The sequence below is a fragment of the Delphinus delphis genome, chromosome 16, assembly GCF_949987515.2.
Source record: "Delphinus delphis chromosome 16, mDelDel1.2, whole genome shotgun sequence".
In the NCBI taxonomy this organism is placed as follows: Eukaryota; Metazoa; Chordata; class Mammalia; order Artiodactyla; family Delphinidae; genus Delphinus; species Delphinus delphis.
In genome coordinates this window covers 19,102,851-19,126,426 of record NC_082698.1, presented here as the reverse complement: position 1 = coordinate 19,126,426, position 23,576 = coordinate 19,102,851, and the positions used below count along the sequence as shown (strand labels likewise).

The window sequence follows — 23,576 nt, the reverse complement described above, 5'->3', positions numbered from 1 at the left end:
CTTCCTTGCGTGTCCTTTCAGAGGCAAAGGGGAAACTCCAGCAAGAGCTCCCTCCAGCCCAGAACACAGTTTTAGAAAACACAGTTGACTTCTCTGGGAAAAACGGAACCAACCTTGTCCTACTCTCTCATGGAAACCAAGTTGGCACCTCATCATTGCCTTGTTAGCAAGGACAGGCTGCGTTGCAGGACAACCCTGGTAGGAAGGGTTGGCACTGTGTGGGCAGGGTTTTGAGTTAAGCTTAATTGCTCCTCCAAAGCTCAGCTACTTAATACTACACAAGTAGAAACCTATCACCAGACTCTAGAGCATCCTCCCTTTCCTTTCATATTCTTGCCTACGTGGACAGTTAGCACTTTCGCAACTCTGCTGCTGCCATGGTTTGTGCCCGGGCCACACTGGGGCCACCAAGGCTTGGCTGCAACCAGCACAACTACCCAGAGGAGAAAAGGTCTGTCACGACCTTTAACCAGCCCCCCAGTATCTTAAAACGCAGCCAGCCTGTGTTGTCCTTGGAGCACAGCAGGGCTGCCGGCTGGGTGAAGGTCCTGTCTCTTTAATGACTTACAGCAAATTCTTGATCTCTCATAGAATGAGAAAGAGTAAGACAAAGTCGTTTTTGTCTGGCTGCGAAGTGTGTTTTGTACTTGAATTTGAATGTGGGTGTGCCTAATGTTCTGAGAACTCACTTCAGGCAAAACAGTGAAGCAGGCCATGAAGAAGTCCTCGGGGAGGGCTGAGGAGCTGTGTACTTAACCACTTGTGCCCCTTCTCTTCTTTGCAAAGCCTGGCTGGGGTTTGACTCCCTGGTCTGTACTCACCAACAATGGCTATTCGTTAAGTAGATCACCTAATCTCTCTGAGCTTTAGGTTCTTGCCCTGCAAAACTGGGGTGAGGTTACCCATAGCCCATAGGACTAATGGCGAGATCCCATGAGATAACATAGGCAAAGCACTGGCCACACAGTGTCGCAGTACATGTGAGAATCTCTCACACTCACCTGCCTCCCCCACCTGCCTCCCCTCATTCTCTCGGACCAATGTAATGCGCCAACCCAAAGTGGGAGAGGAGTGACATGCCACATGCCTCCCTTTTTTCCCTCGCCTGTCCCTACCTCTGGCCCTTCTCCTTTGTTTCATTGTCATCAGACTTGTATGGGACAGAGCATGTGACAGTGGACACCTTGTCTAAAGTGTCCCAGCTTTGCAGTTTCTATCCCACACTGCCGTAGACATGCTGAACGTGCAGCCTGGGCTGTCCATGGCAATCCCAATCTCAATTGCACGGTCCCATTCTTCCCATTAAAATGTCCTGAGAATTCCAGTTTATCAACATCCCGAACACATTTCCTGATTGCACCCACTCCTCGGAAGGGGACTTTAAGACCAGGAAATATAGGGTCTTACAAAAGAGCCATGACAATGGTAACCACGTGTCCCAGATTTTCTGGGAAAGTCTGTTCCCTTTCCAGTCCACGGGTCCTGATTTTTGGTCTAGAAAACACCGTAACCAACCAACAGGGGTCACGTGAAAGGCACGTGTCAGACAGAACACCCCCGAAATAAGATTCTGTGAGAGCCCACCACTGCCTGTGATCTCAAATTCAGATTCTTCACTTGTAATTTTTTGATTTTTTCCTGTGCTAGTTGGGTTTGAGAGTGAACTGAAGGGCACATGATTCTTGTTGCTTTTGGATGTGAAATGAGGACAAGGATGAAAATGTGTTAGGCAGAAATATACACACACGATTCACTCTGTGTGCAATTTTGAAGACTACTTTTTTCATTTAACATTAGAGTCTATGGATTTTTCTCGTGTCACTAATTTTTCTTTCCTTTGTAAACGATGACCTTACCAAATTCAAAATGGAGCCTATGACCGGCAAGGATGAGTGTGGGATGAGGATGGGAGAGCAGATACCCAAGGAGGACTTAGTGTGGTGGCATGTTTTCTGTCTTAAGCTCGGTGATGGGAACACTTTTTTGTTTGTTTTGGGCTTTTTTGCGTTACGCGGGCCTCTCACTGCCGTGGCCCCTCCCGTCGCGGAGCACAGGCTCTGGACGCACAGGCTCAGCGGCCATGGCTCACGGGCCCAGCCGCTCCGCGGCATGTGGGATCTTCCCGGACCAGGGCATGAACCCGTGTCCCCTGCATCGGCAGGCGGACTCTCAACCACTGCGCCACCAGGGAAGCCCTCTTAATTTTTATAGACGTGATATCCTCTGAGCATGCTAATTAGCATTTTATGCATATACGCTTCATATATATACAGAAATGGATCCTGCTCTACATATTGACGTGTTATGTAACCTACTCTTTTTTTTTTTTTTTTTTTTTTTGCGGTACGCGGGCCTCTCACTGTTGTGGCCCCTCCCGTTGCGGAGCACAGGCTCCGGACGCACAGGCTCAGAGGCCATGGCTCACGGGCCCAGCCGCTCCGCGGCATGTGGGATCTTCCCGGACCAGGGCATGAACCCGTGTCCCCCGCATCAGCAGGCGGACTCCCAACCACTGCGCCACCAGGGAAGCCCGGGAACACTTTTTTGAATGTCTTAAATATTACATGATACAATAGAAATGTACGCACCAGTAGTGAATGGTTACTGAACATTTCATTCTATAAATATGTTATAATTTACTCACTTTAAAACTCCCCTCCCTACTATTATCAGTTATTTGTAACTTTCAATGTTGGACTCTTAAATAATGTAGTATCATTAAACACCTTTGGGTATCAAGTTTTGTCTGCATTTTAGCTCATTTTCTTAGGCTAGATTTATAGAATTGAATTATTGGGTCAAAGAGTATGGCTGTAATGAATGCATGTCGCCAGACTACCTTTGGACAAAGTCGCACGAGTTTAGACTATCATTGATATCGTATCCATTCTGCTTTATCTCACCAGCACTGAGTGCTGTGAGATATATATATGGCTATATAGTTATATATACGTGTATATATATATATTTGCTACTTCGCTAGGCAAATATTTGTTTCTAATGGTTTTACTTGTATCTCTTTGATTACCAGTGAGATTGAACATTATACCATATAAGAATTTTTCTGTTGGAGTTTTAGAATAATTGTTTAATTGATGTGTATGAGTATAGGTTTTTGCAGACTCGATTACATGTGGGGCCTGTGTGGGAGGGTCTTATTTGTATGGGAGGGGCGACCACGGATGAGCAAACAAACAGCCTGTTGTCCCCCTGGGTGGAAAACAGCTGTGCATCTAGGCCTTTGTCTCCCTGCAGTGCCGCCAAGCTCCTGGACAAGACCCCGTTCTCGGTCAGTAACGCAAACCCGCTGCTTCCTTCGCCCGCGAGCCTCCAGCTGGCTCAGCTGCAAGCTCAGCTCACCCTCCACCGGCTAAAGCTGGCACAGACGGCCGTCACCAACAACACCGCGGCCGCCACCGTCCTGAACCAAGTCCTCTCCAAAGTGGCCATGTCCCAGCCTCTCTTCAACCAGTTGAGGCATCCGTCCATGATCAGCTCCCCCCATGGCCACACCGGGGTGCCCCAACACGCAGCAACCATGCCCAGTGCCCGGTTTCCCTCTAATGCAATTGCCTTCTCGCCCCAGGGTCAGACACGAGGCCCAGGGCCCTCTGTGAGTCTCCCCAGCCAGCCCCCCAATGCCATTGTGATGCACCCTTTCAGCGGGGTCATGCCTCAGACCCCTGCCCAGCCAGCAGTCATCTTGGACATCGGCAAGACTGGGCCCGCCCCTGCTGCAGCGGGATTCTACGAGTATGGTAAAGCCAACTCGGGCCAGGCATATGGCTCTGAAACTGATGGTCAGCCCAGTTTCCTGCCAGCCTCGGCCTCTACCTCGGGCGGCGTGACCTATGAAGGGCACTACAGCCACTCAGGGCAAGATGGCCAAGCCGCCTTTCCCACGGACTTCTACGGACCCAACGCCCAAGGGTCACAGGTGGCAGGTGGATTTGCGGCTGAGCCGGCCGGGGGCTTGAAAGGCGAGGTAGGTCCGCTGCTGCAGGGTCCGAACAGCCAGTGGGAGAGCCCCCATGGATTCTCTGGCCAAAGCAAGCCCGACCTTAGAGCAGTCCCCAACCTGTGGCCTCCAGCCCCCAGCCAGCCCTATGAGCTGTATGACCCCGAGGAGCCCACCCCAGACAGGACCCCTCCTTCCTTTGGGGGTCGGCTCAACAACAGCAAACAGGGTTTCAGCGGAGCCTGGCGGCGGGCCACGGAGGAGCAGGCGATGCTGTCTGTGCAGCCCTTGCAGGCGCACGAGCTGAATGACTTTCACGGTGTGACCCCCCTCCACCTGCCCCACGTCTGTAGCATCTGCGACAAGAAGGTGTTTGATCTGAAGGTGAGTCATCCAGGACCGGCTGGGAGCCACAGCGGAGCCTTGTGGGCTCTCCACCACAGCCCAACTCCTGCTGCTCACGGGCAAGGAACTGTGACATTTGGGGACTGGGTAACAGAATTTTGCCATCGGTACCCTTGACGAAAAGCCTAAGTATTAGAACCAGAAGGAATTTCAGAAATGTATCAGGGCCAGTCCCTTGCTTTAAGGCAAATAAGAGATTCTTACCCATGGTTATAGGTGAGAGATGAGGGTGAGTGGAGCACCAAGTGACCCCACTTGGGTTATGGAAAAGAGACTCAGGAATTAGCCTCTGCCTCCTTGCCTACATTCCTTGAGAACGTATACTGTACTGAGTACAAAAGGGGGAAAGTGTTAGCAGAATTTTGAGTTGGGCAAGGGAGTAATTCTCAGGTGGGACCTAGACAAATTGTTATAGAGGCCTCAGCTTCTGCATCTGCAAAATGGAGGTAGAGCCTTATTACACCTTTTCAGTGGTTGTAAAGTGCTTTGGGCCCCTGCAAACAAAAGTCCATGGTAGTATAAATTTTCCCCCAAGATGTATTGATGATGCAGTAAAATATTCCAAAGCAAGAATAATTGCAGTTAGCAGATATTAAACCCTTTCTCTGTGTCAGCAGTAACTCTCCAAGGTAGATACTATTATTATACTCATTTTACAGATGCAAAAACTGAGGCCCAGAGAGATGAAATGACTTGTCCAGGGCCCCATAGCCAGAAAGTGGTGGAGTGGAGATTCAAACGTGGGTCTGACCCTCCCAGAGCCTGTGCCTCTTATCACTGAGCTGTACGGCCTCTCGTCTCTCATCTTGTCTGCAGAGCACAGTAATCCTTGTTTAGCGGGCAACACACCACAGTGTGTCATTCACCCCTGCTTGGGTTATGTCATGCAAACGCATCCCTGTCACTTGGGTGGACCATACCCTCTCACCTCCTGTCTCAGGAGGGGGCCGGCTAACGTGGGAGGTGATGGAGGATTTTGTCTCTCAAGTCTTTTCTAAGGCTTTGCAACTCCCTGGGAGTCCACCTGCCAGCTTCTCATATGGAAGTACATCGGAGGTGTGGTGGGACCAGGGGCCCCCTGAGAGGGGAAGAGAAAATCGGACTTGTGAATCTGGGCTCCTGTCCAAGATAGGCATGGGATGTGCAGGTGGAGGCCGATGATGATGATGATGACAGTGACGGCTGGTTAGGGAGGCAGGAACGGGGGAGGAGCCTGGATGGGAGGGGAGCAGGGGAGGGAGAGGCATCAGCAGGGCTGGTCCGGCATCTGGGCACTCTGCCCTCCCTGCCCTTAGGAGGAAATCTGTACTCATCCACTGCCTTCCTGGGGGCTCAGTTCTCCTTCGGTCATTTTTCTCTCCTTCTGGCCTAGGACTGGGAGCTGCATGTAAAAGGGAAACTCCATGCTCAGAAATGCCTGCTCTTCTCTGAAAAGTAAGTGCTGTCCAGGAGGACAGGTTCATGCATGCACTCAGCGCACGTTCACTGAGCACTTACTGTGTGCCTTGCTTTGTTCTTGCTGGGGAAAGAGCAGAGGACAAAACAAGCAAATCTCTGTTCTCAAGGAGCTTTACACTTAATGGCAGGGGGGTGGGGCAGTGTCAGATGATAAACTAGTGAACTCTATAGCATCTCTGGTGCTAAACGCTAAGCAGAAAACGGCATCAGGGCAGAGGCAGGAAGTGTGTGTGTGTGTGTGTGTGTGTGCACACTCAGAGGGGCTGGTGATGGGAAGGCCTCACTGAGGACATCCCAGGAGGGCATGGAATGAACTGTGGCCGTCTGGGGGACATGCACTCCCAGCAGAAGGAACAGCGAGTTTGAGGGCCCTGGCGTGGTCCAGGGATGCTCAGGCAGCATCAGTGTGAGCAGTGCGGAGTACCTGGGGGGAGGAGCCAGGGAAGTAGTGGGGCTGCATCCTGAGCACTGGGGCTTGTGGAGAGGACTTTCACTTTTGATTTGAATGGGACTGGAGCCCTGGAGGGCTGAGCAGAGAAGGGATGTGCTCTGGCTTCACTGACTGGGACCCTGGCTGCCATGCTGAGAATAGGTGATGGGGGCAAAGGCAGACTCGGGGAGACCAGTGAGGAAGGGGTTCCAGATACCCACACAGAAGAGAGGAGCCTGGGCCCAGGGGTGTAGAACAGAGGATGGGGTTAAGTGTTTTGAAATGAGCTCATCCAAAAGGCCTCCCTTCCTTATTTACAGTAACCAACAGGTAGAAGCAACCCAAATGTCCAGGCCAGGTAAATAGATAAACACATGTGGTCTGTGTTTACAGTGGGATATTATTCAGCCTTCAAAAGGAAGGAATTTCTGACACAGGCAACAACATGGGTGAACCTTGAGGACGTTACTCTAAGTGAGATAAGCCAGTCACAAAAGGACAAATGCTGTGTGATTCCACTTCCAGGAAGTACTGAGAGTCGTCAGATTCATAGAGACAGAAAGTAGAAGGGTGGCTGCCAGGGGCGGGGAGAAGGGGCTGGGGAGGTAGTACAGAGCTTCCGTTTTACAAGATGGGAAAGAGTTCTTCGGAAGATGGAGGGTAGCGATGGTTGCCAAACAGTGTGAATGTACTCAATGCCACCGAACCGTACACTTAAAAATGGCTAAGATGGTACGTTTTATGTTCTGTGTATTTTACCACAATTTAAAAAGTGATTTTAAAAAGGCATTTCTTTTCTGGCTCCCCATTGTTTCATTGTGATAAGACTCACCATGTTAACCACTTTAAGGTGCACAGTTCAATGGTATTTAGCACATTCACAAGGTTTTGCAAATACTACCAGTCTCTAGTTCCAGAACATTTTCATCACCCCCAGAGGAAACACATATCCATTAGGCAGTCACTCCCCATTCCCCCTCCCTACCCCCCGCCCCTGGCAACCACTACTCTGCTTTCTGTCTTCATGGATTTGCTTCTTCTGAGCATTGAATATGAATAGAATCATATAACATGTGACCTTTTGTGACTGACTTTTTCACTTAGCATAATATTTTCAAGGTTCACCCACATTGTAGCGTATGTAGCCTTTTAATGGCTGAATAATATTATATATATATATATATAAACATTGTGTTTATCCATTCATCTTTTGATCTGTATTTGGGGTGTTTCTACCTTTTGGTTATTATGCATAGGGCTGCTGTGAACATCTCTGTTTGAACATTTATTTTCTGCTATTTGGGGTCTAAGCCTTGGAGTGGAATTTCTGGGTCACATGGCAATTCTTTGTTTAACTTATTGAGTAACTGGTTCCCCTTTTTCACCCCTCTCCAGCGCCGCTGTCCGGTGTGTACTTGGTTCTGCAGAGGGAACACTGTGTGCCTCTCCCAACAGCACAGCCGTTTATAACCCTGCTGGGAACGAAGGTGAGAAAGGGCCGCACAGATCAGCAGCTTGAAGCAGAAATCAGTTTTCCAAAGGCTTCTTACTCTCCACCTTTATTTATTTATTTTTTCAACATCTTTATTGGAGTGTAATTGCTTTACAATGGTGTGTTAGTTTCTGCTGTATAACAAAGTGAATCAGCTATACATATACATATATCCCCATATCTCCTGCCTCTTGCGTCTCCCTCCCACCCTCCCTATCCCACCCCTCTAGGGGACACACAGCACCGAGCTGATCTCCCTGTGCTATGCGGCTGCTTCCCACTAGCTATCTGTTTGACATTTACTCCCCATCTTTAATAACCAAATGTCCCCGATGTGCCTTTGTGGACACATCTATAAAGCAAACAGATCCCAAGATGCTAAAATGCATTGGGCCTGCTCTCTGGCCTCCTCAGTGCTTTCTACGTGTTTTAGATGTAAAGCTTTGCTGGTTATCAGCATGCCCAGAAGTATAATCATGCCAATCACTAATCACTGTGTTAAAATGGAATTTTCACTTTTCTCTTCCCACTTCTGTCCTAATAATGACTTTATTTTGGGGGGCTTAAACCAGTTATTTTATTATGTTTGCCTTACGACTTTTAAACATTTATGAAAAAGAATGATTTATTTCAAGAAAGAAAAGCTAAATTTAATATTTTTTAAAAGAACATTTAGTAAAATGTCATTTTTAGTTTTAAATAGGAGGAACATTGCTCTTGCACATATCCATAAATAATGACTTTTGAAGGTCAAGGAAATGACTAGGTTTTCACCCAGTTTTGTGTAATTTACCGTCTAGATTACTCCTCAAATCTTGGAACATCATATGCGGCCATTCCTGCGAGGTCATTTACTCAGTCAAATCCCGCATTCCCTTCAGCTTCCCCAGGGACAAATGTGAGTACAGAAGCATTTTCTCCGCTGTCATTTGTCATCATCAACGCATTTGTATCACCTGCTCTGCCTGGGTGTAGAGGTACAGAAGGGGCTGGGGTGAAGCTGGCACAGATGGGGCTTAGTGCAGAGCAGGAAAGCAAAGGTCAAGAGTTGTTTAATTCAGGGTTTTCCCTGGTGGTCCACAGGCTGGGGCTCCACGCTCCCAGTGCAGGGGGCCTGGGTTCAGTCCCTGGTCAGGGAACTGGATCCTGTGTGCCACAGCTGGGAGTTTGCATGCCGCAACTGGAGATCCCACATGCCACAACTGGGACCCGGCACAGCCAAATAAATAAATAAATGGATGAATATTTTTTTTAAAAAAGAGTTGTTTAATTCAGTCCAGCTGGTGTTGAAACACATAGATTAAAAAGCTGACATAATTTCTTAAAATTGAAAGCACTCAAAGATTTTCTAGCATTCAGCACTGGTTTAGAAAAAAATAAGTATGAGGGTTTTGTGTGTGTGTGTGTATATGTGTGTGTGTGTGTGTGTGTGTGTGTGTGTGTGTGTGTGTGTGTGTGTGCTGTGTGTTTTCTAAGACTTGGACATTTTATTGAAGTGGACCATTTCCTGTGAGTGGGTAATTCTGAAACTTGAACAGAAAGAGAAAATGTGTTTGAAAAGTACGGACCGTGCACTAGTGGTATTTTTGACCCCTTGGGGAAATGGTGACGTCTGCATAATATCAATACTTCGTTTTTAGTTGTGTTTGTGTTCCTTCCTCTCTACAACGGGCACTTTCGTCCCCCAAAGCTCTAAAGATTCATTCCTCCTTTTTCCAGCAATTGTGACAACTCGCTCTCCCCACCTCAGTTTTCCCCCTGCGTGTAGCCTGGTCCCCCAGGAGCTGCCCAGCTTCTCTTCCTCCCTGGCAAATGTGGGGAAGGGGGTGGGAGCCGCAGAGCCACCTGTAAAGCAAACTGTGTTTGACTGAACCCTGCTCGAGGGCGCGTGTCTGTGTGGTTTTGCCTGTGCCTGTATTTTTCCAATTCGTGATGTGAGCAGCTGCAGGCTCTTTCTTCTTGCGCTCAGCAGAGCGGGCCTCCACGTGCCGTCCCTTCCACGTGTCTGTCGGGGCATTTGAGCAAAACTCAGGAAGAGCAAGCAGAGAAGTGTAGGTTTTAGACCCTGGGGGCTGAGTGAGTGGGGAGGCGAAGAGGTTCATGATGAGAAGTGAGGCCTGTCTGGGCCGAGATTTCCATTTGTTTGTGTCTGTTTATTTGTGTTTCGGGGAGACGTGCTTCAAGAGGGAGCCCCTGTCTGCAAGCCCGTGTGTGAAGGAATGTTGTGGTTTCCCTCTTCAGTCTTCAGGCTGAGAGCCACGGCCCGTCAGTGACAGCTTGGGGTCAGTCCTAGGAGAGCAGAATGGCTGGGTTCAGTGAACCTGGCATTTGTCTTGGAGTCAGACGCCCGATGACTTGACCTTGTGTCCCATGGGGGCGCTGTCCGCTCCAGCACCACCTACCCCAGGGCCTGTTTCCCACACTGTGGACCACGGAGCCAGTTCTGAGACCCCAGCACTGAGCGGAAAGGGGCTGTGACCCAGACAGGGGAGGCAGGGCTGGGTGCCAGATGGGCCAGGGGTCTGGGCACGGGAAAGAGAGCCCGTGTCAACTGGGTCCCTTTATGAAGGGGCAGGGGCTGAGGGAGCGAGGAGAGGCAAGGGCAGGGTGACTCTGTGTCTGTCTGTGCCTCAACTGCGTCCTCCGGCACTGACCAGTGAACCAGAGGCCCTTTGCTGTGGATAGGGAGGCAAGAGGCCCTAAGTTCATGTCCCAGTTCCGGATCCTGCAGCTGAGAGGCCTTGGGCAAATGGCTTTACTTCTCTGAGGCTCTATTTCCTTAAATGGGGAAAATACTCTCCTAATAATGACTTTTGAAGTTAGGTTTTCACTTGGCTTTGATCCTTCTGATTATGCCTCTAATCTCGGAACATCTTATGTGGCCATTTGAGCACAGTCTCCTGATTCGATGGTCTGAGGGTAGACCAGCATCGTCCTGCCCTCGTGAGGGTCAAATGAGACCATGTAGGTGACAATGCTTTGTGAACCGTGCAGTGTGTAAGAAGTAATAATGGCTATTTTTGTGTAACGAGTCTGTTTAGCCTGCTGTGGGGAACCTGTGCTAAGGCCAGCTCTGTCCGCTGGTCATGTGATTTGGGGCCAGTCTCAGTGTCAGCGTTCCTCCTGTGCGAATCTGTCTGGGAATCCCTGTAGTCATATCTGCCCTCCCCAGCCCGGGAGATGCTGAGAGGCTCCCACGGAAGGGCTTTCCTTAGGTGAGGGGCAGGCACGAGCGATCTGCTGACACGTGACCATTCATGAGTACAGTTTCCTCCAGACGCCTAGAGATGGGCATTCATCTGGCTTGAGCCTGAGAAGCAACACAAGGAACATTTTGCTTTCAGCACTGGCAGCAGCAGGAAGATGATGGAGAGCCCAGAAATTGTCGGATATGATCATAATAGCACATTTACATAGTGCCCAACACATTCTTAGCATTTTTTTGTATGTATTAGCTCATTTAATCCTCCAGACAACTCTGTGAGGGGAGGAAACTGAGGCACAGAGACACTAAGTAACCTGCCTAAGGTCACACAGCTGGTAAATGGCAACACTGGGATTTGAACCCAGGGAACCCGGCTCTATCTAGAAGCCTCATTTTTAACCGCTAAGTGCTGCTACCCAGCTCTGAGGGTCTCTGACTTCTCTCCCTCGTGATGATTCTCTCATTAGTAAGTTCCCTCCTCCCCTACTCCCACTCCACAAGCTGCTTAGCAGGCTCTGAGGCTGCCTGGGGCGATGAGGACTTCTCAGGCTTTGGCCAGCAGCCGTGGAGCAAAAGGTGAAAAGGCCATCAGACCCAGCAGCCGAATTCTCCTGTACCGTGACAGTGTCTCCCAAGATGAACCCGACATTTGGAGGCATTTCTATATACCCATTGGAGGTGAAGAGCTCTCATCTGACTGGTTTTATCGTTACAAGTGCTACGAAGCCTTGCTGGTCACGTGAGCTTCCCAAGGATAATCTGGGGGATGAGGACACAGTTTGTCCCAGCCACTCCCTGCATCATCAGTGCCTAGATGTTCACATCCTTCTGTCGGCTTCTGGTCCTCTTGTTGCCATTTCTGGCAAATGCTATCGAATGTGGGTATGTCACTTTGGAAAAACCTGAAATCCAAAAATATTGACCTCTGGAGAAGAGCCGAGAAATGAAGAGCTGATGAATCTGCTACGATGCTCTGCGAGGCTCCTTTAAGTAGCAGGAGAGTTCCTCAGAAAAATTATTGGGTTTTTTTCTGCCTACAAATGCTGACCTACCAAGATAAGTAGATACATCAAGGGGTGGTTACTGTGTTACCAGAGGATGCTTTTCTGGGCTCCACGAGTGGCCAGCGAGCTCCTTTTGCATTCTGTTGGTTTTTTCTGTTTACATATTTCTGCTTTTTGTGAAAATTCAAACAGAAAAGAAATATTTAAGGAGGACAGTGAAATTCCTCCCACTTCCCCCCTTCCAGCTACTATAGAGAACCCATAAAGTCTTTGATGCCTTTTCCTCCAGGAGTGTGTTCCAGTCCAGTGCCAGGGCTTTTTCTGCCTGATTCCGTTTACATGAGTCTTTTCAGAAACACATTTCGTTGAGAAAAAGCTGGAACAGCCAGGACTCAGCCATTGTCATATCACTATTGTTTATGGAGCAAAGAGCAGTTTTTCCTTCTAAAGCCCTCTGTTTTTAAGCAGGGGAACACAGTGACAGGGTGCTCCGTGTCATGACTGAGGCTTCAGAGGGTATCTGAACTGCCACGACATCTATAATGACCACATGACGCATCTACGGCCTCCCCCAAGCCCAGGCTTGGCTGAATTTACATTTGTCTCAGCTCGGTGGGAATGCAAGCCCTTTGTTTCCATGTTTATTTCTGACAGAGATGGGGGCACTGAAGTGACAGTCGTGTGCTGCATTTGCCGAGGGTGGGTGCTTTGTGTCTGTCCCCTCCAACCCCAGGGTCCTCCAGCCCCAGGGTCCTGGGAGAGGAGCATTCACTTTCACTTAAGCTTCTGCCATTTGACAGAGCAGACGCACTTTATCCTTTGCTGCCTGAGTTGTCATAAACAGAGTAATCAGGTTTCTAGAAGGGGCCATAGGGGCCTTCTCAGGCTGTAAATCGTTTTCTTGCGCCTGCCTGAGATGCACTTTGCCTGCTGGCTGTCCCCGGAAAACCGCCTTGTAGTTTTCACAGCCACCTTGGAGTTTATTTAGTGCTGGTGCCTCAGATGGGGCCTCCCTGGCCTGGGACGATACACATTGTTTTTATGGTTTCTTTCTCTCCAGGACCCTGCACACCAGAAAACGTGTATAAATAAGGAAACTGAGGCACAGGAAAATAGAAATGTTTTTGAAAGACCAGAGGTTTAAGTCATACGTTGTCCCTCAGATTGCTGGCTGTTTCTTGAACATCTGTCTGTCCAGCTTGGCCTTCTGGGTCCGTGGCTCAGAGCACTCTGGTCTCCTGACCGCCAAAGAGCATGGAGAGTTCTTAACTGATGTGGCACCCTCCCTCACCATTCCAGCTCTGTCCTCGCTCTTGTCCCCTGGGCAGGGGTCACCTTGTACATTTTCGAAAAGAGCAACGAGTGGGGAAACAGGAGACCTGGGTAGGTTTTGTTTTCTGGGTTTTTTCCTTTTCTTTTTACAAATCTGAATTATTTTTTCTTGTTGCAAAGCCAGTAAAATGATGTAAAAAATTTTAAACGGTAACAGAGATATAAAAAATAGAAACTCTAACTCTGCAGAGAAAGCCAAAGGTAAATGTCTTTGCCTATAGCTATCTATCTCTAGCTAGTGGACATGTGCATGTTCATTTACTAAAAGTATATATTTTGGGGAAAGTCAGATTACCCCATATCATCTGTTGTGCAACTTGGTTTTTTTTCACTAAACATAAACTCTCAAGACATATTTTAATTGATTTATAGACATCTTTTCACATCTGAACATAAAACACTCTCAGATGTTGTAACACCGTCTATTGTGTACGTTTACCGTAATTTATCAAGTCTGTGATTGATTGGTTTTTCAGTGAGAGTTGTTATCACACATCTACCCCTACTTCATTGCCCACAGATTAAGTTCCTTACCTTCTCCCAGGCATCAGTGTCTGCATACACATTGATGAGTGTGGACCAGATGACCTCCTGGTTTTAAGGTTCCATGACTCTAAAGTTTACAGTAATGTTGAAGTTGCTCATCACATGAGCCACCCAAGACCCGTAGGCAATCCGGCACCAATAAAAGTAGATTTTCTCTAAGTCAAAGGTAATATACTTTATAAAATATTTGAAAGTATCAATAAAGACATCTTTCTATCCTCCAAGTTACACCAAGGTCCATAGCTTTGGAACTCATGCCCATTCAATCTCTGCATAGTATGTTCGAAATCAACATCATGAGAAATAAACATTTGCCCTGTGTCTGTCCTCAGGTTTGTTTAGCACAAACCCAGCAGAGGCCCACAGACTGTGTGCCAGAGGAAATTAGGTCACATCTAAAGGAGATCAGGCTGGAGCAGAGAAAATTGTTTATTGTTTACTGAAGATCGAATCTACATTTCGTAGAAGCACTTAGAAGCTCTAAGAAGCACTTTGAGAGACTTCTCTCACCCCGCAGGCCTCTTGCCCTGAGCCACATTTTTATTGCAGCTCTGTGAGTTATTTGAACTGGTGCTGTTCTTTGAACTCATCTGCGAAGCCCGTTCCCACCTGCGTCGGGGGGCATTGAAAGGTCTCAGAATCTTCCTACACAAGTCTGCTCTTTTCACATTTCCACCCATCTATAAAAGATTTGTGGGTGACTTGAGAGGTCTTGGACTCGGCTGCGTGAACCATTGGGAGCAGCATCTGGTTTTAAATGAGTGACCCCAGCCTGTGAAAATGTACAGCCCAGGCGCCTGATTGCACGTAGGCGCATTCGGGTCGTGCTGGTCTACGAGCGGACTGAAGTGTCCTCCGGGCTGGTGAAGGACGATTGTCCCCTTAGGTTAGTAATGAGGGCTTCAGTTACAGCCCAGACGCCTTAGCTCTCTTAGAGATTTGACCTTGGACTGGGAAGTTCCAAATGCACTGTCGCATGTGTGCCTCCTGGGAGCTCAGCAGGCAGACCATGAGGTGGGATGTTAGCGGAGCTCATCAACACCAGGTCTCACAATTCTCTCTAAACCCAGCTGCTCTTCTGCCCCAGAGCACATCTTTTAAAATTTATTTTAGTAACTTTTAATTTTAATATAATTCAGACTTACAGAAAAGTTGCAAGAAAGGTATAAGGAACACTCCCCCCACATATACCTTTTGCCTAGATTTACTACTGTTTTTACATTTTGGCCCATTTACTTCATCATTCTCTCTCTGTGTCTCTTCTGTCTCTGTCTCTTTATCATCTGTCTCTCCAACCATCTCTATCTTTATCTGTTCATCCATCCATCCATTCATCCATCCATCCATCCATCTAATGATCTATGCGTATTTCTCCTGAACCATTGGAGACATGGTACCTCTTCACTCCTAACTACCTCAGCATGAATTTCCTAAGAACACAGACTTTCTCTTACATAATCACAGTACAGTTACTTTTTTTTCCCCAGTCCAGGAGCATCATAGCACATCCTTTAACCATTGGAGGAAAGAAGGAGACAAATATTTATTTATGGAAGCCTGCTGATGCCAGGCCTTGCACAAAGGCACTTTACATACATTGTGGCATTTTTGTCTTCTAAACGGTCCTGTGGAATCAATGTTTATTTTCCCTGGTTTATAGACAAACAAACTCAGGCTTGGAGAAATTCAGTAACTTGCCCACGGTAGTCACTGGGGAGCAGGGACACAGACCCAGGTCTGTCTGATATTCCCACTGGCCTGGCACTGGTGCCTGAAGACCGTGAGGCGGCACACACCTGATGTGTGTCTGTCCTCAGAGAGGCAGCGTTCCCACGTGTCTTTAGTTTATCTCGGTATATGATCTCAACTCCCCTCGTTCATTCAGGGAGCAGAGTCTTTCTCAGGGCAGAGCACATTGGCAAGGTGCTCACTGCTTGGAGCTTATCTTCAGCCCTGTAAAGATGAAACCAGCACCAGCACATACAGGCCTGTCTGAACAGTGGCCGTGCTTGTGCACATATGCATGCATGCTGAAACGGCTGAGCACACAGAGTGGGAGGACAAACATTACATTCATTGGGACAGGGAGTGGGAAAAACACAGACTTCCTGTTTTTGCCCAACACAGTTGGGGAAACTTATCATTAACCTGGATCTTAGGGTTTAGCTTGGCAAGGCTTCTGAGAGGAGTGGAATTTTAGAACTTTGAGCCACATAAGCATGGATATTTTACATCTGGAGAGGACTTAAGACGTATAGACTAACTTCCTCATTCCAGACACTGGGGAACTAAGGCCCAGAAAGGAAAACTGGTTTGTCCTTGTCGTGTACCTAATCGGTCGCTGAGCTGGGACTGAAACCCAGCCCTCTGTCTTCCAAGATCAGGTTCTTTCACTACATCAGGAAGTCTTGTGCTTTTTACAGCCCAAACCGTTTTCGGTTATTACTCCTACCTCGAGCAGCACCTGTCCTGCATTTCATGTTTGGCAAAAGTACTGTATCTGCCAAAGTACTTACATTAGTGAGTAATTAACTAGCTCCCCATTTTTATGAATCGAAAAACACAGACACACCAAACAGACTTTCTCATCAGGGTAAGGATCTAACCAAGATTAGCATCTCAGTAAAGAAACTCAAAGTATGATCTCGACTCAGGTTCTTTTGTTTGTTTGTTTTTAAAGTTTTTAAAGTCTTTATTGAATTTGTTACAATATTGCTTCTGTTTTATGCTTTGGTGTTTTGGCCGCCGGGCATGTGGGATCTTAGCTCCCTGACCAGGGATGAAACCCACACCCCCTGCATTGGAAGGCAAAGTCTGAACCACTGGACCGCCAGGGAAGTCCCTCAACTCCGGTTTTTTAAATGTCAAAAATAACAATTCTTCCTTGATATATTACCTTCAAAGACCCTTCAGGACTTGGACTTCTTAGAGAACCCAGGTTGGGAATTAGCATAAGGCATCATGCTGTCTGCTCCAAGGCACTCAGGATCGTCTGTGACCCCAGTGGACAGATTTTACTCTAGAAGAGTACCACCTAGACCGTATTCTGCGTCCTCTCACCCCTTCTCCCCCATCGTCCAGAGTTCCCATAGGATGTAAGGCAAATAATAGCCATGTTTATATGAACTGTTCAAGGATAGAGTGATTATACATATAACCCCACACCCTTTATGAATCAAATATGATTTTGAACCTAGTTGAGTTTAACAAAAAGATACTTTAGTTCAGTGACAGAAAGGAAAGTAGACTGAACTACCCTAACTCAAATATTTGCAAAAGAATACCACACATAAAAAATGTTTCTAACTGGTTAAGATTTCTCACATGCCCTGACACCAGACACAGCACAGATTTTTGATGGGCAAGATTTTCATTTCATGGGTCCCTTAGAAAATGATACGCTGAAGGGAACTGGTTAAAGTGAAGAAGCTGCTTGTGGCCACTGGAGGTGCTTTGCCCCAAGGGGCCAGTATCTTGGCATACCTGTAACCCATCTGCAGTTCACCAGTGGAGAAACTCCAGATTAATATGATTAATTGGAAGATTACTAAAAATCTCATGAGTATTTTAAGTGACGACAAGGGTGTCAATAAAATCCAATTTCTATTGCTGATTAAAATCTTGGGAGGAAAAAGAGCCAATGAAATGTACTTTTTTTTCTATGTAAATAGATACTTTTTTTTTTAGTTTTTCAAAACAAACAACTTTCTATTGAAGTAGAGTTGATTTACATGTTGTATTAGTTTCAGGTGTACAGCAAAATGATTCAGTTATACATATATATGTCTATTCTTTTTCAGATTCTTTTCCATTATAGTTTATTACAAGATATTGAATATAGTTCCCTCTGCCATATAGTAGGTCCTTGTTGTTTATTTGTTTTATATATAGTAGTGTGTATCTGCTAATCCCAAACTCCTAATTTATCCCTACCCCCTTTCCCCTTTGGTCACCGTAAATTTGTTTTCTATGTCTGAGTCTATTTCTGTTTTGTAAATAAGTTCATTTGTATCATTTTTTTTTAGATTGCACATATAAGTGATATCATATGATATTTGTCTTTCTCTGACTTACTTCACTTAGTGTCACAATCCTCTAGGTCCATCCATGTTGCTGCAATGTACTTTTAAAATTTAAATGAAAATCTTAATTTAGACTCACTCATTTTAGCACCTTTCTAACTTGTCTGCAGTGTGACTTCATATCGTTCTTTGGTGACCAGCAGCGGTGAGGGTGTTTATTCCTCGGGAGGCATGCTCTGCTCTCAGCAGTACTTGCTACACTTACACTTGGATAAAAGCCTCTTGAGTTGCTCTTTCAGCTGGAGGACACAATGAGAGAGGCGCTGGCCCTCGTGCCCAGTCACTAGGCAACGGGACAGGCAAGGAGCAGGGTCGGTCCAGAACTACCCTGCGTGTCTGCTCTGTTGTCCAAGCACGCGTGAGCCCGGGCCGGCCACAGCAGAGTCACATGGGCAGAAACGTGCCTGGCTCAGAGGAGCCAGCAGAGCACCCAGCCTCAGCCCTCCTGTTGATGAACTCAGAGGACTGGCCACTTTGCCCAGCCCGAGAGCTCAGTGGGGTCTGCGTTTTTGTGTGACCCCTCACCCTAATGAGAGGCAAAGATCCTGCCTCTTAGCCCTCCTCCTGTCTTCCCTGGAGAAGGGCTCGGTCCTCCTTAGCCAGGTTCGTACTCAAAGTCTCCCAGCTGATGGAGAGCACCGTTTGCACTTTAGGGAGGTGTGGGCATGCTCTGGGAGCGGCCTGGGCCACACACTGGAGACTGTTTCCCTTTGGGAAAGTGCTTGACGTCTGGACACAGTAGAGAGGGAGGTCTGCAAGGGGCACTTGGGTTTCTCCAATTCAGGGCTGAACCATCCAAGGAAATTCTTATTGACTCTTACTGTCCTCAGCCCAGATGAGACAAACGAGGGCTTTTCATGGTAGAATTACCCAATTATTAGCCCTTGTTAGGGATGAGACCTCAGACTTTCCCACTGTATTACTATAGCAGAGTAGGACCCACATCAAATGTAATTAGATGTTGAAGTTCACTTTATCATAGAAAGAAGATATTGATTATGCAAATGTGGGCTATGCTATTAGTATGGGTTTAGAAAATTGCATCCTTCTCTTCCACATTGGGTTGGCTTATGGCTACTAACTCTTGAACCTCCTGGAGACTCCAGTCTGATTAAGGTTTGCACAGACCAAACAGACACACTTCCTCCCTCCAGGAGCTTTGATTAGGCCCGGGTCTTCCTTTCTAAACTGTGTTCCTTAGAGATGCCTTTGGGACTGCTGGATGGGGGTTGGTGGCAGGGTGTTGGATCGCAAGGTTTGTCTAGAGCAGCACCTCTTTATTTGTTGAATATGTTGGGCTGGTGGGCAAGCTTTTGTTTGAAGAAAGGATTTCAAGGCTAACAAAAGTTTTGGAAACCACTGCCCTAGACCAAAGGTTGTCGCTGTGAATGTCTATGTATATGTATTAAGTTCAGAAATCCTTTCTATGTTCATTTTCTTTATTGGGTTTTTAAAAAATTATAAGTCAAACAATATGAGACATACAAGAAATAGGTTAAACATCTCCCCCTTACTCCCTTCCAGTTCTACCCTTTGAAGATAACCAGTACTGATAGGTTGATATGTATTGTCCCATACCTTTCTGTGTCTGTGCTGATATCCCTTAAAATGTTTCCATTGTGAAAAATTTCAAACATACAGAACAGTAGAGACAAGTGTAATTAACCCCTGTGTACTCATCCCCCAATTCCAATAATTATCAAAATTTTACATTTGCTTCATCTTTTTCTTATAGTTTTTTGGATTTTTGCTTTGTTTTACAAGAATAGCATCATATTACACCTGTACTTGGCAACCTGGTTTTTACTTTATCTTAAAAATGTTTTCCTGATCAGCTCATTTACCACCTTCTTTCAATGGCTACATCGTTTTCCTTTGTAGGTGTGAACCATCAATTACTCAATCATTATCCTATGCTTGGACATTCAGGCTGTTTCCAAAACTTTTTGCAATAAATTATAAATTTATTATAATAAATTAACTGCAATAAATGTCCTTGTACATAAGTATTTACATATTGGTGTATTTATTTCTGTAGGCTAGATTTCCAAAAATGGGATGGCAGGATCCTGTGCTATATATATTTTAAGTTTTATTCAACATGCTAAAGTATCTTCTCAGAAGATTGTAGATACACAACCTCCCACCAGCAACATATGTTATGCCCATTTCCTTATCTCTTCGACAGCCCTGGATGTGATTTCTCGTTAAAATTGTTACGAATCTTTTGTGTAAGGAGATGGCATAAAATCAATGTTTTATATATCTCTGAAAATGGACTATTTTTCTGCATTCATTTTGTAAATTATAGTTTTTTGATCATTATTTGGGGGAAGATAGCCAATAGGAGCATCTAGAATAGATAGAGGGCAAGGAGGAAATGTCTTTTGAAGACCAAACCACTGCTCTTTGTTCCCGTTTGCGCAGCGGAAAACGGGTGCTGGCCGCGTGGTACACATCTGCAATCTGCCGGAGGGAAGCTGCACGGAGAATGACGTCATTAACCTGGGGCTGCCCTTTGGAAAGGTCACTAATTACATCCTCATGAAGTCTACTAATCAGGTAGGTCTGGGCACTTTCACACTGGTATGTACCAGATAGACCACACATTGGTGGAGGGAAACTACATAATTTTTTTAAAAAGCAGCTGTTCATAACATAAAGGGGTAATACACAGCTGGCCTCCTGCTGGTACAGCACAGAGGTTTTCATTGATGATGGTGTTTTGTTTCCTCTTATTTCCCCTGACCCTTCTTGTGATGGATCCAGGCCTTTGTGAGTTACCTAGAAGTGAGGATGTGCTTTGGAATGAGGTGCTCATTATCACAGAAAAGCTAGCAGGTCCCTAAAACAGAAATCCATGCACTTGAGTCTTTTCACTGTGTTACCCACCCCCTGAGCTAATGCCACTGTCTTTCTTACCTTCTGAGTTTCTCATCTCTGAGGGTATGGATTTTTGAGCCAGCCAACAACTGACGGGGAACAGGTTATTTTCACTGATCCTTGGTGTTAGCAACTGAGGTTCTTGGTTCTCAGAGCAGAAGAGTAGGTGGGAATTAATGGATGCCTGGTGAATCTACAGAACTAAGAACCCTTAACCTATGAGGATTGACTGAACCTTTGGGGGTTAATATGTTTGTCTTCATTTCTAAAGTCAAAGGGGGTAGTTTATACAGTGACTGGTCAGAAGTAACAATATTTAGTCTTTATTTTTAATAAATATTTTAACTTCAGGAATCAGGAACAGGCATAGGAGAAATTCTTTTCTTAATTAAGGCCTGAACTTTGGAGACTCAAAGCCACGTTGGATCATCAGTGGTCTTCCTCTGTCAACCTGGGCTTAGACTACCCATTTAGTCTCTTCATTCCTCCTTCTCAGAATTCTATTTTGGGCAAATTTCCAAAATTCAGCTTGCAACATGAATGCAGTGAGATTCACTGAATTTGTTTCATTCCCATGTGACCAGTGAGAGCTTGAGGTGCTAAAATGTTTGCATGAAGAAACAGGCACTTAGAGTCAGACAGAGAAAGATAAATACTGTATGATATCACTTATACTGTGGAATCTAAAATATACAAGAAACTAATGAATATAACATAAAAGAAGCAGACTCACAGATATAGAGAAAAAACTAGTGGTTACAAGTGGGGCAGGGGAAGGGGCAATATAGGGGTGGGCAAGTGGGAGGTACAAACTATTGGGTGTACAATAGGCTCAAGGATGTATTGTACAACACGGGAAATACAGCCAATATTTTGTAATAACTAAATGGAAAGTAACCTTTAAAAATTGTATAAAAATAAAAAATTTAAGAATATTTAAAAAAAAAAGAGGCACCTAGAAAGCTGAGTGGCGGAATTTGAAAGAACCCTGACTTTTTATTTTTTAAACATCTTTATTGGAGTATAATTGCTTTACAATGTTGTGTTAGTTTCTGCTGTATAACAAAGTGAATCAGCCATACATATACATATATCCCCATATCCCCTCCTTCTTGAGTCTCCCTCCCACCCTCCCTATCCCACCTCTCTAGGTGGTCACAAAGCACCAAGCTGATCTCCCTGTGCGATGCGGCTGCTTCCCACTAGCTATCTTTTTTACATTTGGTATATATGTCAATGCTACTCTCTCACTTCGTCCCAGCTTACCCTTTCCCCTCCCCATGTCCTCAAGTCCATTCTCTACCTCTGCGTCTTTATTCCTGTCCGGCCCCTAGGTTCATCAGAACCATTTTTTTTTTCTAGATTCCATATATATGTGTTAGCATATGGTATTTGTTTTTCTCTTTTTGACTTACTTCTCTCTGTATGACAGACTCTAGGTCCATCCAGCTCACTACAAATAACTCAATTTCGTTTCTTTTTATGGCTGAGTAAAATTCCATTGTATATATGTGCCACATCTTTATCCATTCATCTGTCGATGGACACTTAGGTTGCTTCCATGTCCTGGCTAGTGTAAATAGTGCTGCAGTGAACACTGTGGTACATGACTCTTTTTGAATTATGGTTTTCTCAGGGTATATGCCCAGTAGTGGGATTGCTGGGTCCTATGGTAGTTCTATTTTTAGTTTTTTAAGGAACCTCGATACTGTTCTCCATAGTGGCTATACCAATTTACATTCCCACCAACAGTGCAGGAGGGTTCCCTTTTCTCCACACCCTCTCCAGCATTTATTGTTTGTAAACTTTTTGACGATGGCCATTCTGACAGGTGTGAGGTGATACCTCATTGTAGTTTTGATTTGCATTTCTCTAATGACTAGTGGTGTTGAGCATCCTTTCATGTGTTTGTTGGCAATCTGTATATCTTCTTTGGAGAAATGTCTATTTAGGTCTTCTGCCTATTTTTGGATTGGGTTGTTTGTTTTTTTGATATTGAGCTGCCTGAGCTGCTTGTATACTTGGAAGATTAATCCTTTGTCAGTTGCTTCATTTGCAAATATTTTCTCCCATTCTGAGGGTTGTCTTTTGGTCTTGTTTATGGTTTCCTTTGCTGTGCAAAAGCTTTTAAGTTTCATTAGGTCCCATTTGTTTATTTTTGTTTTTATTTCCATTTCTCTAGGAGGTGAGTCAAAAAGGATCTTGCTGTGATTTATGTCATAGAGTGTTCTGCCTATGTTTGCCTCTAAGAGTTTGATAGTGTCTGGCCTTACATTTTGGTCTTTAATCCATTTTGAGTTTATTTTTGTGGATGGTGTTAGGGAGTGTTCTAATTTCATTCTTTTATATGTAGCTGTCCAGTTTTCCTAGCACCACTCATTGAAGAGACTGTCTTTTCTCCATTGTATACTCTTGCCTCCTTTATCAAAGATAAGGTGACCATATGCGTGTGGGTTTATCTCTGGGCTTTCTATCCTGTTCCATTGATCTATATTTCTATTTTTGTGCCAGTACCATACTATCTTGATTACTGTAGCTTTGTAGTATAGTTGAAGTCCAGGAGCCTGATTTCTCCCACTCCGTTTTTCTTTCTCTTTCTCTCTCTTTCTCTTTTCTTTTTCTTTGGCTATTCAGGGTCTTTTGTCTTTCCATACAAATTGTGAAATTTTTTGTTCTAGTTCTGTGAAAAATGCCATTGGTAGTTTGATGGGGATTGCATTGAGTCTGTAGATTGCTTTGGGTAGTATAGTCATTTTCACAATGTTGATTCTTTCAATCCAA

General features: G+C 45.6%; 1 protein-coding gene across 1 annotated transcript in view; it reads left to right on the top strand.

The window, feature by feature from the left end:
• The window catches only part of RBM20 (RNA binding motif protein 20), a 216,555-nt gene that overhangs the window by 152,411 nt on the left and 40,568 nt on the right, over nucleotides 1–23,576 (top strand). The window contains exons 2-6 of the mRNA XM_060033566.1: nucleotides 3,256–4,342; nucleotides 5,736–5,797; nucleotides 7,647–7,738; nucleotides 8,544–8,641; nucleotides 20,340–20,474. Of these exons, the coding sequence (XP_059889549.1) occupies nucleotides 3,256–4,342; nucleotides 5,736–5,797; nucleotides 7,647–7,738; nucleotides 8,544–8,641; nucleotides 20,340–20,474 (1,474 nt within the window). The remainder of the gene's footprint in view (nucleotides 1–3,255; nucleotides 4,343–5,735; nucleotides 5,798–7,646; nucleotides 7,739–8,543; nucleotides 8,642–20,339; nucleotides 20,475–23,576) is intronic.